Here is a 14,036-nt window from a genome sequence, read left to right on the forward strand (position 1 = left end):
CGTTTTGAGGGACAAGTTGCATACCTTAGTCAAGAGATCTGCAACTTCATTCTTCAATTCCTTAATAACCCTTGGGTGTATGCCATCAGGGCCCGGTGACTTATTGATGTCATGAGCCGGCATGCTGAGCCCAGGGTTGGGCTCTAAGAAAGATAATCTTTGTGATGCATTTATGAATTTGTATTTAGCATATGCTTCTCCATTACTTCAAGATGTCTGATGACACCACAGCAAACAGTCAACTTCAAATTTCAAATAATGTTCAAAGGGAAGATTTATGTCTGCAGACAGTCTATGTGTCCAGGAACCACAGGGTTCAAGCCTATCCAACTTTCCAATGCCAATGCGGCCATGCCAATGGGGCATGAGCGGCATCCTATGGTGGTGGGGAGCAGTCAAGGAGGCCTCCTCAAGGTAAGCAAACATTTGTGCTCGCAGGCATATCTCTCCTTCAAGTATTAGTGTCTGCTATGGGGACCATAAATGGTTTACTGCAAACACATTTTCCATACTTTGTGAGGCTTTCTGTATCATATGGAAAGGAAAGTGGTTTCAACACTACTGTTTGGCATTTGTATAAAACAAATTAAGGTGCTCACTAGCCAAGCAGCCACAGCAAACCCCGTTTTCCAAAATCTTAAGTCATTACAAAGGCTTTTCAACAGATTCATTCCACAATCAAACTTAGCTACAGCAAAATAGGCTTAAAAACCACATGCTTCTCCCTAGACATTCTTCATGAGTGCAGATTTTAGTTCCACTCTTAGACACCTGTTTATGCTGAATGTCTGGCATTATTTCCAACTGCTCTCCAATTACTATATTTCAGAAGTATCGTCAGGAAGCAAGACTTTAGAAAACCATTTACAGAGCTCATCCTTAGAATTCTCTACAACTTCCAAGCAACTCTCATGGTGGTAAATAAACACGTGCTGATTGAAACCCTCTTGAAATATGAGGTATTATCAAATTCCTCTGTTGCTGCAATCTGTTGGAAAAGTTGCAGTAATTAACATGAGACTAACAAGGAAAAAATCTGTCGTCACTCTGATTTTGGCCCAGCTACCCTTGCTGCAAGGCAACAAGTCCATTTTCCATTAATGCTAGCTAAAAAGAACAAAGTATGCAAAAGGCTAAAATAATTAGCACAATGCACTAAAAGGAGTATGTAGCCTAGTCAGCAGCTACAATGCAAACAATGAATTAGGATAACTGCGTGATCTCATTCTACAAATGCATAATACAAGGCAGTAACCATTTAATCATCTCTTCCCAATACAGGAACTCTCCAAACCAAATATGGGCATGCGCCTGGTATTCAAGGATTTGGCATCCACAGTTTCAGTTATCCACGGATACCATGGATATCAGGGACACCAATTAAAAAGCTATGGGAACATTTTAAAAAATCTTGTTTTACCAAGATTTTTTAAACTTTCCCTTATCTTTCATTCATTCATTCCACCTTTATTAGCATAAACAATCCAACAAGAAAACAAAATTAAAACATTCAAGGTAGCCACCAATCACTGATCAGGTAAAGAAATACAAAGGAATTTCCCTTTCCCTTATCTTTTTAAAGGTGTCCCCAGTATCCGGGAGTCCAGACTGGAACTCCAGTGGATACTGGGGCACATCTATATTACTTTTTAAGATTTACAGGCAAACATAGTCAAATGTTGCTGAAAGTGGAAGCCTTCTACATCCTCCAAACACAAACAATTTATAAAAACACAAGAACTGCACTTGTGAATGAGCCCATAGTTCCTCCAATCCAGCAATCTAACTCCAACAACAACCAGCAAGATCTCCCTGGGGCACTTGCAATGTTCTGAAGTCAACCTTGCCCTGTTGGTCCTCCCAGTCATTTAGAAATCCAGGGTAACATTTATTCTTCTGAATATGAATATTCCACTCCTCTAAGTCTGTGCTTTTCAAACTCTCAGGGAGTCTGAAGACTGCAGTAAGTCCTTGAAGGGGAGGGAGGCTGCGGGGGTGGGGGGAAGGCAGCGACATGATCCTCAGGGGGGCTGAAGGGACTGGGATGTGCTCACCAGTCCCTGCAGCAGCGTCCTAGGGGTGCAGGGAACCCTGCACAAGCATCTGCAGGGCGCCCTAGCCTTCTAAAAGTGAAAGCAGAGAAATCGTGCTCCACCTCCGCAAAACCGGAAATGGAGCGCGATTGCTCTGCCTTCATTTTTGGAAGGCTGGGGAGCCTTGCAGACACTCACGCAGGGCTTCCCGCACTCCCAGTATCCTGCTGCAGGGACTGGTGAGCACATACCAGTCCCTGCAGCCCTCCTGAATGACACAATCCTGGGGATCGTGCTTTCCTCCTGCCCCTTCCCCTTAAGGGTGCAGAAGCCAGGGTTCTCAGGCTGGGGCGTCACGTCTGAATAGTTCTGCTCGAAGGACAATATCACAAACTGACACTCAAAATTTTGTTAAGACATCTCTCCCTTGACTAAATGGGTCTCAGTCATGAGATTATTCTTAAAAACTACTTATATTGCACTTTTTGCTTAAAAAAAAGTTGATCAACATAGGAAAATAAGTGAAGGCATGGTTGCCTGCCTAGCAGGTTCACAATCTAAACAAAGACACAACAAGTCACCAGCAAACAGCCCCTGGAAAAGCCATTTTGTAGCAGTGAATAGGGACAGCTTATTACAACACAATAGTTCCACAAACCATAGAAAAGGCTTTATTGCACACCCATGCAAAGTATCTCAGGTCAGGGATGAATCATGACAGGCACTATACAAGCATATTTTAAAACAAGAGCATCTGCAACCAGGATTTTTATAATCCAATAAAAAAGATGCAACAGATAGAAAACACAAATCATGTCGTCATAGCAGATGCCCTGAAAGAAACAGTTTCCAAACAGCTTCAAGAGCTACCCTCTCTAACCCTATTCACTAGTCTGTAGTTTTGGTCTCTTGCCAGTCTCTAGGTTTGAGTATAATTCCATCTCTGGCACTTCAAATGCCATATGATTATATCCCCCTATATTAAGACAGAAAACATGCATTGCAAATCACTAAACTCCCTCATGTAAGAAAGTCAAAGAACACATAAGTAAAGACACTTAGAGTTCGGCTTGCAGCAGAAAAATATAAAACATTTTTTCATGAGGAAACAGGCTTTCATCTCTGCATCACAGGTCAGCATCTAGTTTTTGGTTGACAACTGTGAATACAAAATCTGATGCTTGAAGATGTGTTTTCCACTGTTCACTGCAATTTATTATAAAATGGTACCAAATTCTGTCCCACGGGTTACTTTTCCACTTTGGTGGCCTGTGGTTTTCAAATAAAGGCTCTTATACAATGTTCTGGAATGAGTCAGTAAAAAAATTTTTTTTACATTACTGTCTTGTTCTTACCTGCATCGATGGCACACGGATAATGGTATCGGAAAGAGCAGCCTTTGTTGTAGCAGCCTAAGGTGGCTCCTGGTTCCTGGCAATGAGAACATTTCTGGGGAAAAAATGGAAAGAACTTCTTATAGCTTATATATTAACCTTAGATTTTTCTTCTATTGCCATCATATAACATTCCATCTGACCAGACACTAGTTCCTTACGTTAACAAAAACCCACAAAGAAAATTCCAAGGAGTTTGAATACTTGGTTGGGGGGGAGAAAAACCCAAAACAGCTTTTTAAGTCAAACAAAACTGTGAGTGGAAAAAAACAAACCCTAAACACACATCCCATGTAAAAACAAAAAATCCTTAACTACCCCAAAACGACTTAAAGAATACACTGTTATATGCACATCACAACTCCACAACCTTTAGAAGCCCACCACTGTGGCCCATCTATGGACTGCAGCCCAGAAAGAGGGAGGGAAGAGCGGTGCTGGGATCCTCCTCATCTTGCCTCATCAGTCATTCTCAGCTGCAACAACATCTATTCTTCTCAGAAGGCAGAGCTGTTTCCATTGAAGGAGAGAGGCAAAACAATGCTTGGTGCTATGGTCTGTCCACTACATCAGTCATTCATGCCCTGCAAAGGAGATTGGCTGGGCAACTGAGGCCCAGACCAAAATTGCTTCACTTTCCACCCTGCAAAGTAGATTTGGTTAATTTCCACATTGTGAAATTCAGGGCGCAATCCTAACCAACTTTCCAGCACTGGCCTAGCCGCATTGCAGCCCCAAGATAACATGCCCTTACCTTGAGGAGGCCTCCTTGACTGCCTCCCCAGCGCAAGATGCAGTGCATGCCACACTGGCACAGCTATGTCAGTGTTGGAAATCTGGTTAGGATTGCGCCTGCAGTGTGCCTCCCTGCTACCTCTGTAGGGCTTCCAAGTTCCTCAGGCTTCATCTAACAAGATCCCATACCTGTTAGAGCTGCACAGAAGAAAGGAACTTTGCTTTTCTCATCATAATGTTACAATGATGGAAAAGCTGTACACTGCAGAATATATTTTGCTCCATTTTTGTAATATAATATTTATATCTTTGTGCTTATTATCATATCCTGCCACTTAAAAAAAAAAAGAGTGCACCATTCAAGATACTAACACACAGCCATCTTAGTGAGCCTCCCTTTTGGTCAGCTCTTAAGCATCTACCTATACCCCATTTAACTACCTTGCACACTCCAGCAACAACAAAATTCAAGTTAGGTACATTCATGTTATGTACATACCTCAATGTACAATGTTATCAAAGATCAACTAAAATAGAGAGGAAAATACAAAGGGAAAGCATTCTTTACTATGCAACTCAAAAAGTAATTTCTGCCACTGTCACCATTTTTTCTCCTCCAACTTTGTTTTTGGACCCCTCCAATCCTTTTTTTTTCTGCCTCCAACACTCCACTGAAACTCTGCAAGTCTCACTCACTTGACTCATTTTCCCCCAAGTTGCAATTCTGTCATCAAGTTAGTTCTCTTCCATAAAGGGAAACCCTTCATTTGCTTTCCCTCTCTCCACTGGAGTCTCTCAGGGCTTGACCCTCTGCTGTTGTCCTTCTACACTCTATCCCGGAGGGACCTCACCAAATCATATGGTTTACAGTACACTGATGATACCCAGCTCTACCTCCCCACCCCAGAACATTCTCCCTCCATCGAATCTCAAATCTCCAAGTCCCACTCTGGTATTTCCACTTCATGGCACCTGAAGCTCTATCTGTCCAAGACTGAACTCTTCCACTCAAGTGCCCTTTACACGTTCAGATGCCTTTTCTGTTTGATGGTGTCACCATCCACCTGTGCCTGTAGATCAGGCACACAGCTTTGGTCTTCTCTTTGATGTCACTCTCCCCTCCCCCCATTCAGTTTATTGCAGTCATGTTTGCTCTCATATGATTGCTAAACATGACCTTTCTTCTATACCAGGGGTGCTCACACTTTTTTGGCTCGAGAGCTACTTTGAAACCCAGCAAGGCCAGGAGATCTACCAGAGTTTTTTTAATGTTCGCACCATCATAACATATAACATTTATGTGTACAATGTATGTTGGTGTACCTTGCATAACCGCATGAGCCAATATTGCACAACACAACATAATTAACTATAAACATTTTTTGTAATTACTTGAGTTTACTTTGATGACTTGCACTGAAGTGAATCAGCCAAGGATGCATAGTCCGGACAGTAGCTGCTGACAGCCAGCCTCAAGCACACTTCCAAATGTTCATCAGGCATGGTGGAACTTAATGATCTTGGTACTTGGATTTAATGATCTTCAGGTAGGAAAAGGCTGACTCACATAAATAAGTGGAGCCCTTCCTGCCTCAGGTGCTCTTATATCCCTGAGGGCCCTATTGCCTTCAAGTGGCTGCAGCTGTGCAGCACACTCTGCTGGATGCCCAGGCCTTACCCTTAAAGGGGCCACTGCTGCTGACACCACATCTACGTCCTCATCAGATCTTACTAGATTCCAATACAAGTGGGGGGGGGGGCGGAGCAGATCTCTATACAGACCAGTGCAAAAACAGGGGAAAGGTGTGGGGGAGGGAAGATCTCTATATAGACATCACAGCAAGACCAGTGCAAAACCCCTTGCACACAGAACCAACAGATGGAAGTTGGGGGGGGGGGAGGGACAGATCTCCATACATACCAGTGCAAAAGCAGGGGAAAGGTGTGGGGAAGGGAAGATCTCTGTATAGACATCACAGCAAGACCAGTGCAAAACCCCTTGCACACAGAACCAACAGATGGAAGTTGGGGGGGGGCAGATCTCCATACATACCAGTGCAAAAACAGGGGAAAGGTGTGGGGGAGGGAAGATCTCTGTATAGACATCACAGCAAGACCAGTGCAAAACCCCTTGCACACAGAACCAACAGATGGAAGTGTGTGTGTGTGGGGGGGGGGAGATCACCATGCATACCAGTGCAAAAACAGGGGAAAGGTATGGGGAAGATCTCTATATAGACATCACAGCAAGACCAGTGCAAAACCCCTTGCACACAGAACCAACAGATGGAAGTGGGGGGGGGGGCAGATCTCCATACATACCAGTGCAAAAGCAGGGGAAAGGTGTGGGGGAGGGAAGATCTCTGTATAGACATCACAGCAAGACCAGTGCAAAACCCCTTGCACACAGAACCAACAGATGGAAGTTGGGGGGGGCAGATCTCCATACATACCAGTGCAAAAGCAGGGGAAATGTGGGGGGGGGGAGGGAAGATCTCTGTATAGACATCACAGCAAGACCAGTGCAAAACCCCTTGCACACAGAACCAACAGATGGAAGTTGGGGGGGGCAGATCTCCATATATACCAGTGCAAAAAGAGGGTAAAGTTAAGTCAGCCCCAGTAGAGTCAATGGGGCTCACTCCCAGGGATGCGTGGACGGGAGAGAAGCCTGCCAGCGGCTCCTCTCCCAGGGAGGAGCCTGCCAGGTGCTCACTTCCTGGGCTCCTTGGGCTCACTCCCTAGGTTTCCTGGACTCACTCCCTGGGCTCGCTCCCTGGGCTCACAAGCCTGCCAGGGGCTCACTCCTAGGGATGCGTGGACGGGAGAGAAGCTTGCGATCTACTCATTTCGACTCGAGATCGACTGGTAGCTCGCGATCGACATATTGGGCACCCCTGTTCTATACTATTGCAAAGGATAGGAAGCAATTTAAAAACTCAACATTTAAAAAGGTCTCCTTAAAACCACGCTAATAATTGCAACCAAAAAGAAACAACTAAAAACAAAACAAAGACAAAAAGTCAACCAAAAGAAATGAGCTTTCACTGCCCATTTGAAGGTTACTAAGATCTGGGATAGCCAAAGTTCTCTCTAAAGAGTAGTTCTCAAACTGGTGGGTCACGACCTACCAGTTCCAGTAAAGCTTCCCCTGTTCCTTTAAGGGGCAGGAGAAGAGGGGAGGCAGCAACACAATTGCCAAGATCACGTTACTTCAGAGGGGGCACTTTTATTTACTGTGGACTTGGAGCAGCAGGAGGAGCAGGGAGCCCTGCACAGCCCTTCGCAGGGCTCCCCGAGACTTGGAATGTTCAAAAATACTGAGTGCAGACCACTTCCAGTTGGTGAATGCAGCCAGTAGGTGGCTCGCACTGGTTTGTTTATTTATTTTAACATTCCAAGACTCGGGGAGTCCTAGAGGGCTACACGGGACTCCCCACTCCTCCTGCTGTTTGCTCAAGCCCCCTCCCCAGCAACACGATTCTGGAGTTCACGTTGCTGCCCTTGCCCGCCTCCCACAAAGACTTACTTAGGGAGTAAATCTACCTAAAAGTTTGAGAACCACTACTCTAGACAAAGTTCCATAACCTGGGTATAGATGCTGAAAAGCCCTTGTTTGTGCTGTTCTGCAGGCAACAGACGCTTTATACTGATTATGCACAAAATGGATAGGACATGTGGAAGAAGGTAGTCCTGCCAGTAGCCAGGTCTCAAGTCATAGAGGTAGAGGTGTGCTTTTTTAGTTTTATTTTTTCACAGATTTTGTTTTTTGGTAAAAATGAGAAGTGCAGAAAGTAGCGTTATGTGTTTTTATTCCAAGAGTTCATTTTTACAAATTATAATCACTTTAAAAGTGTACTAGGTAGGTGATAAGGTGGTATAGTGTCCACAGATGCAGCCATAGTCATTACCAATAGGTAGATATGTTAGAAAACTGTTTCATGTTTTCAGTTTGGGGGTTTGTTTTTTGTCTGTTTTTACAAAAATGAGGAGTTCAGAAAGAACTGGTGTGGGTCACTCTGACCAATAAGTCCAGGAAAGCACTGGTCAAAAGTGCTCCAAGTCACAGCAATAACCTGGTATGCTTTATTTTTCACAGTTGCGCTACGTATGGAAAGGGGCAACATGCAATGTATTCATCAACTCCCAAAAGTAAACCTGCTACATCTTCATCCCCCTTCTGCCTTGACCATATGCAGCATACCAGCCACTCATTAAACACTACTTGTAAACATCCCTGTTTTGCATCCAACCTGGAAAACTCCCTATGGTTGCAATGCTGTTGGCTATGGCCCCACAACAATGCAATACAGGAAACCCCTGCCCCAGTTGCAGAAGAGGTACCTTGCACTGTCAGACCCAGGGCTGCCCAACTGGCAATGCAAGATCTTCCCCAGACCTGCTACTTGAGGTCCTTTAATTTCAGTACATCAAAAGCCAGATACCTGCCAGTGAGATGGTAAGACTGTTACATAATGAGAATATAAAAAGAAATAATAAAGAGGATATGATGATTATACGAAAGCTAAATGATTTGCTTCTGTGAAGTGACAAGGCATGGAGTTCTGGAGAGTACAGGGCACCCCCTTATCTGCTGATCCCGTATCAGCGGTTTCACTTATCTGTGCATCGGGCTCGTGCCCCCCCCATCTAGAGGTGAGGGGAGCTCTACTCCCCTCGCCTCAGAAAGGTCCTGAGTCCAGTAGAGACTGCGTGCATCCGCCTTTGGTCTCTGCCAGGTTCAGAATGACAACTGGAGGTTTAAAAATTCTGTTCGGATTTTTTGAAAAACCAGTAGCGACATTTTAAAAATATTATAAGGCATTAGGAGGCCCAGGGAAGACCTCAGTGGCACAGAGTGGGAGACGTTCCCTAGTAGCCATAGTTTCATGTAACCACAGGGGGTTCTGGTACAGAACCCCCAGATACCGGGGCACACCTGTATTGACAAAAGAAACATTAACAAATCACCAGGTCCAGATGGCATCCACCTAAGACTGGGATCGGCAACCTGTGTTTTTAGAGCCACATGCGGCTCTTTCAGCCATCTGCTCTGGTTCCTGCAGGCTGGGATTTAAAGGGGCAGGACGGGCTGCTGTTGCTCTGGCTCCTGCAGGCTGGGATTTAAAGGGGCAGGACCGGCTGCTGCTGCTTTCCCCTTGGGGGGAGCAGGAGATTGTTTTATGCTGCGGGGGAGGGAAAGGGGGGTTTGGCCGCTCCTGCCTGGGAAGATGGTGTGCTGGGGCTTCGCCTGCTCCCATAATGCGCTGTGCGCCCTCTACGTCATGTATATGGTGAGTGTGGCTGACAGCAGCCAGGCTCCCCGCCACCCTGAGTGTGGCTGGCAAGGGGTGGGGGCGCCAGGCGGGTGGGCTTCCAGTGGGGGATCGGTGGAGGGCACAGAGTCAGGAGGGGGAGCCCAGGCAGGGCTGCCTGGGTGGGGGGAGGCAGGGGCAGCTCCCAGGAGAGGGCAGAAGGCGCCTGCAGTCCCCTTGTGGGCATCTCCTGTGCACACAGCTGTGGGGTGGGGCTTGGCACAGTGAGGCAATGGGGATGACTTCACTTTTGTCTTGTAGGGCAATAGGTGAGGCAGAGCAGTGGGAGAGGGGGGAGTGTTCATTTTGCAAGGGTGGGTGGGTGGGGAAGAGGGAGGCTGTGGAAGGGCTGCCTGTGTAACTCCATCTTTACCTTGCTTTTCTGAGGTGCCATGGGGAGCAGGAGGGCAGAGATGGGGCTGTGGGAGCCTTAGAAAGGGGTGCTCTTTCAGGAGCAAGAAAGATGGGGGTTGACCTGGGAAAAATGAAGAGTGCTAAATTCAAGGGTGCCGTCTTAGCATGCACCGTCCCAGTGTGTGCCCAGGGTGACCAGAGGTCCTCTTTTTCCAGGACATGTCCTATTTTTTAGCCCCATGTCCTGGAAAAGAACTTAAATGTCCTGCTTTTCCCTGTGAGCAGGCAACGCATCCCCTCTTGTAATTAATAAATTATATGTAATACAGTTTTAAATTCAATAATAAGTAATTTTAAATTAGGCACATGAGATCAATAATACAATATATAATAAATATATAATCTATATATTGATCAATATATAATCAATACAGATGAGTGTTTTTAGCTTTTATTTTGTGGTCCTACACTTTTCTTCAATATCCTACATTTTGGGGTGACTTGTCCTCTTTTATTGTTATGACATCTGGTCACCCTGTGTGTGCCTCAGAGTGCCGTCTCAGGGCCCAATCCTATCCAGTTTTCCAGTGTCGGTGCAGCCATTCTAATGGGGCATGCACTGCATCTTGTAGTGGGGAGTCAGTCACAGAGGCCTCCTCAAGGTATGGGAACATTTATTTCCTTATGTCTGGGCAGCATCAGTGCTGGAAAGTTAGATAGGATTGGGCCCTCAGTCAAGATATATCTATCTTGACAATAAGTATATTGTCTGGTTAACACAGGAAGGGGAGCTTGCAAGCAGATCATAAAGGTAAAAAAAACTATATATGCAGTGTTATCTTCATTTTAGATGTCAAAAGGGTTTTGTGGCTCCTGAGGTTTTCTTTTCTCCGGAAAACGGGTTCAAATGGCTCTTTGAATGTTTAAGGTTGCCAACCCCTGACCTAAAAGTTCTTAAGGAATTTAAAATGTGAAATTGCTGGTCTTTTTACAAAAATATGTAATCTGTCCTTTAAATCAGTTTCTATTCCAGAGGACTTGAAGGTAACCAAGGTTACACTGGTATTTAAAAAGAGATCTGGGGGAAATCTGGGAAATTACAGGCTGGTCAGCTTAACGTCTGTTCTAGGTAAACTGGTGGAACATGTAAATAAAGATAAAATTAAGCATATAGAAGAATGAGAGGAGAAAGGAAGGCTAAAGGGAGAGGGGAGGATTGTGAATACCTGGGCTAACTGAACATTTTGCCCTATCCCCTCTGTTTCTCAGATACTTGAGTTCTTTCAGAATGTCAACAGGCACATGGACAGAGGCAATTCAGTTGACACTATATACAGGTGGATTTTACATCTGCGGATCTAGCTCAACTCCGATCCCCCGGATCCACCTTGGGCCAGACTTGGAGCTGTGCTCCAGTCCCTTCCAGAGGGTTTTCTGAAGTCCATAGAGGCAGTGCGCATCCGCCCACTGCAGGCTTAAGACCGGCTCCTAGAGCCAAAAAAACACAACTTCTGATTTCCTGAAATTTTCCGGATTCTCTCTGGGGGCTTCCCCAAGCCCTAACATCACTTCCAATTTCGCTTAGGAAACAGCTTTTTTGGCTCCAGAAATCAGTCTGAAGCTAGTAGAGGGTGAAAGGAGCAAAAAAAAAACAGATTTCTTTACTTGCGATTTTTGGTATCCATGGGGGGGGGTGGTCCAAGAACAGAATCCCCATGAATACTGAGGCCCCACTTGGATTTTTAAAAAAACTTTAAAGCAAGTTTTTAACAAAGGCCTTCCTAAAGGTCTTGAATAACCTTAGCATTCATGGAATAAGATGACAGGTTCATTTCTTGGGCCAGTCACTTTCTCTCAGCCTCACCTACCTCACAGGGTTGTTGTGAGGACAAGCAGGAGGGGAGGAGCAGCTGTGTAAACCACCCTGAGCTCTGTGGAGGAAGGGCAGTATAAAAATGTGAATAAATAAATAAATAAAATTTCTGGATTGGTAACTGGTTAAAAAACAGGAAGCAAAGAGTCTGAATCAATGGGTAATTTACACAGTTGTGGGAACCAAGAGGTAGGGTCTCACAAGGACTTGTCTCAGAAAACAGTGCTTTTTAGTTTATTCATAAGTGATCTGGAGTTGGGATAAATGTTCCAGGTTTGCAAATAACACCAAACTATGGGGGGTGGGGAGGGTTTTAAAACAAAGCAGGTTGTGAAGGGCTCCAAAAGGACTTCTCCAGGCTGGGCAAACAAACAACCAAATAGCAAATGTAGTTCTATGAATAAGTGTAAAGTGATGCACACTGGTGCAAAATATCTCAACTCCACAACTACACTAATAGAATCTGAGTTGTTGCTTATGAACCAGGAAAGTGATCTTGGGGCTGAAGTGGAGAGCTCAGTGAAAATGCCAACCTCATGTGTAGCAGTTGAGAAGGTAGCCAATTTCATGCTAGGAGTAATCAGGGAAGGGATTAAGAGCAACATTGCTCCATACAAGTCTATGGTGCAGCCACATTTGGAATACAGTAACTGTGTACAGGTTTTTTAATCACACTTCAAGTTAAGCTTGAAAAGGTGCAAAAGACAGCAACATACAGAGGGCTAAATCAGAGGGCTAAAGTGGTTTTCATATAAGGAAAGGCTACAGTGCTTGGGGCATTTCAATTTGGAAGGTAATTAAAGGGGGACGTGATTGAGATTTATAGAATTATGCATGGTATGGGAGAGGGAAGTTTTTCTCCCTCTTCCACAATCCTAGAACAGCCAATGAAGCAGACTGATAGGAGATTGAGGGCAGGAAAAAAAAAGGAAGTACTTACATAGTGCATAATTAGCCTATCGAATGTGTTGCTGCAAAATGTGGTGAAGGCCACTACCTTGGATGGCTTTGAAAAGGGACTGGATAGACTTGTGGAGGACAGGCCAATCAATGGCTAGCAGAGATGACAACTATTTGCTATCTCTGGGTTCAGCAGTATTATGTAGGTCTTTCTTCCAGTTTATGGGCTTACCTCCAGTTTATGGGCTTACCAAAGGCAACTGGTGGGCCGCTGTAGGGATGCTAGACTAGAAGTACATTTGGCGATAGAGCAGGGCTAGTCTTATGTTCTAAAAACAAGTGGACATGAAGCAAGTGTTTCTACTTGGAAATGTCAGGTTCTGTGGTGTATCTGAATAGATTCACAAAGGAAAGAAAAAATCTCTAGTTATTATTACTCCCATGATTTCATGTTTCTTTTTACAACACACAATTTCACTTGCTTGGCCACTGGCCTCTTGGTGAGATGGATGGCCAGTAGTATCCTCACTCCAAGCTCTGGCTTATGCTAAGGCAGTGGTTCTCAAAACTTTTAGCACCAAGACCCACGTTTTAGAATAAGAATCTGTCAGGACCCACTGAAAGTGATGTCATGACCGGAAGTGATGTCATCAAACAGGAAATTTTGGTGTTTTTTTTTTTTTAACAATCCTAGGCTGCAATCCTACCAACACTTATCCAGGAGTAAGTCCCATTAACTATCATTGTTAAAAGAATATAGTATATAATAGCCTGTTAAAAGTAGAAATGTGTAACATTTCCCCAAATGCAGTCATATACCATTGTGGCATCAAATATACTAATATACTAACATTTAAAAAATAAAATATTGAAATGAATGGGGTCCCACCTGAAATTAGCTTGCTACCCACCTAGTGGGTCCTGATCCACAGTTTGAGAAACACTGTGCTAAGGTATGGAGAAGATGAGAGACATTCCTGCTGTCTTCACCTTCAGCATGTTCCAGTGAAAATGAACTTGCTGCCTCCCAGCCCTCACTGCATAGCAAAGGATGTGAATGAGGGCAGGGAATGGTGATGGGGACAAAGAAATGCTGGCAAGCAGGTCCAGTCGCTATTTGTAGATCTGTCTTAACAATGGCAAAAATTATTTTTACACTAGATCACTAAGGATAGAAGTACCAGTTGCCATGTCATTCTGCTGCCTAGAAATTGGATTCCAGGCCCTTGAAACCTTAAAAATAATCTCAGTCATGGGCAGGATAAACATCTAAAAATAAGATGCTGGCAACCAGGCATTTATTTTTCCCCCAACATTATCTTACCATGTGACAAGTAAAAAGTGTATACTGAACATTGGAAAAGTTCTGAAAGTAAGCATCAAAGTGTTTTCAGTATCAGTTCTAAAGAACTGAAAGAAGTTTTCAAATTCT

General features: G+C 44.4%; 1 protein-coding gene across 2 annotated transcripts in view; it reads right to left on the reverse strand.

The window, feature by feature from the left end:
- TCF20 (transcription factor 20) overlaps nt 1-14,036 on the reverse strand; it is a 63,122-nt gene that overhangs the window by 11,032 nt on the left and 38,054 nt on the right. For both annotated transcript variants that reach the window (XM_066634112.1, XM_066634111.1), the window contains exon 3: nt 3,389-3,482. In XM_066634112.1, the coding sequence (XP_066490209.1) occupies nt 3,389-3,482 (94 nt within the window). The remainder of the gene's footprint in view (nt 1-3,388; nt 3,483-14,036) is intronic.

The sequence above is a fragment of the Tiliqua scincoides genome, chromosome 7, assembly GCF_035046505.1.
Source record: "Tiliqua scincoides isolate rTilSci1 chromosome 7, rTilSci1.hap2, whole genome shotgun sequence".
In the NCBI taxonomy this organism is placed as follows: Eukaryota; Metazoa; Chordata; class Lepidosauria; order Squamata; family Scincidae; genus Tiliqua; species Tiliqua scincoides.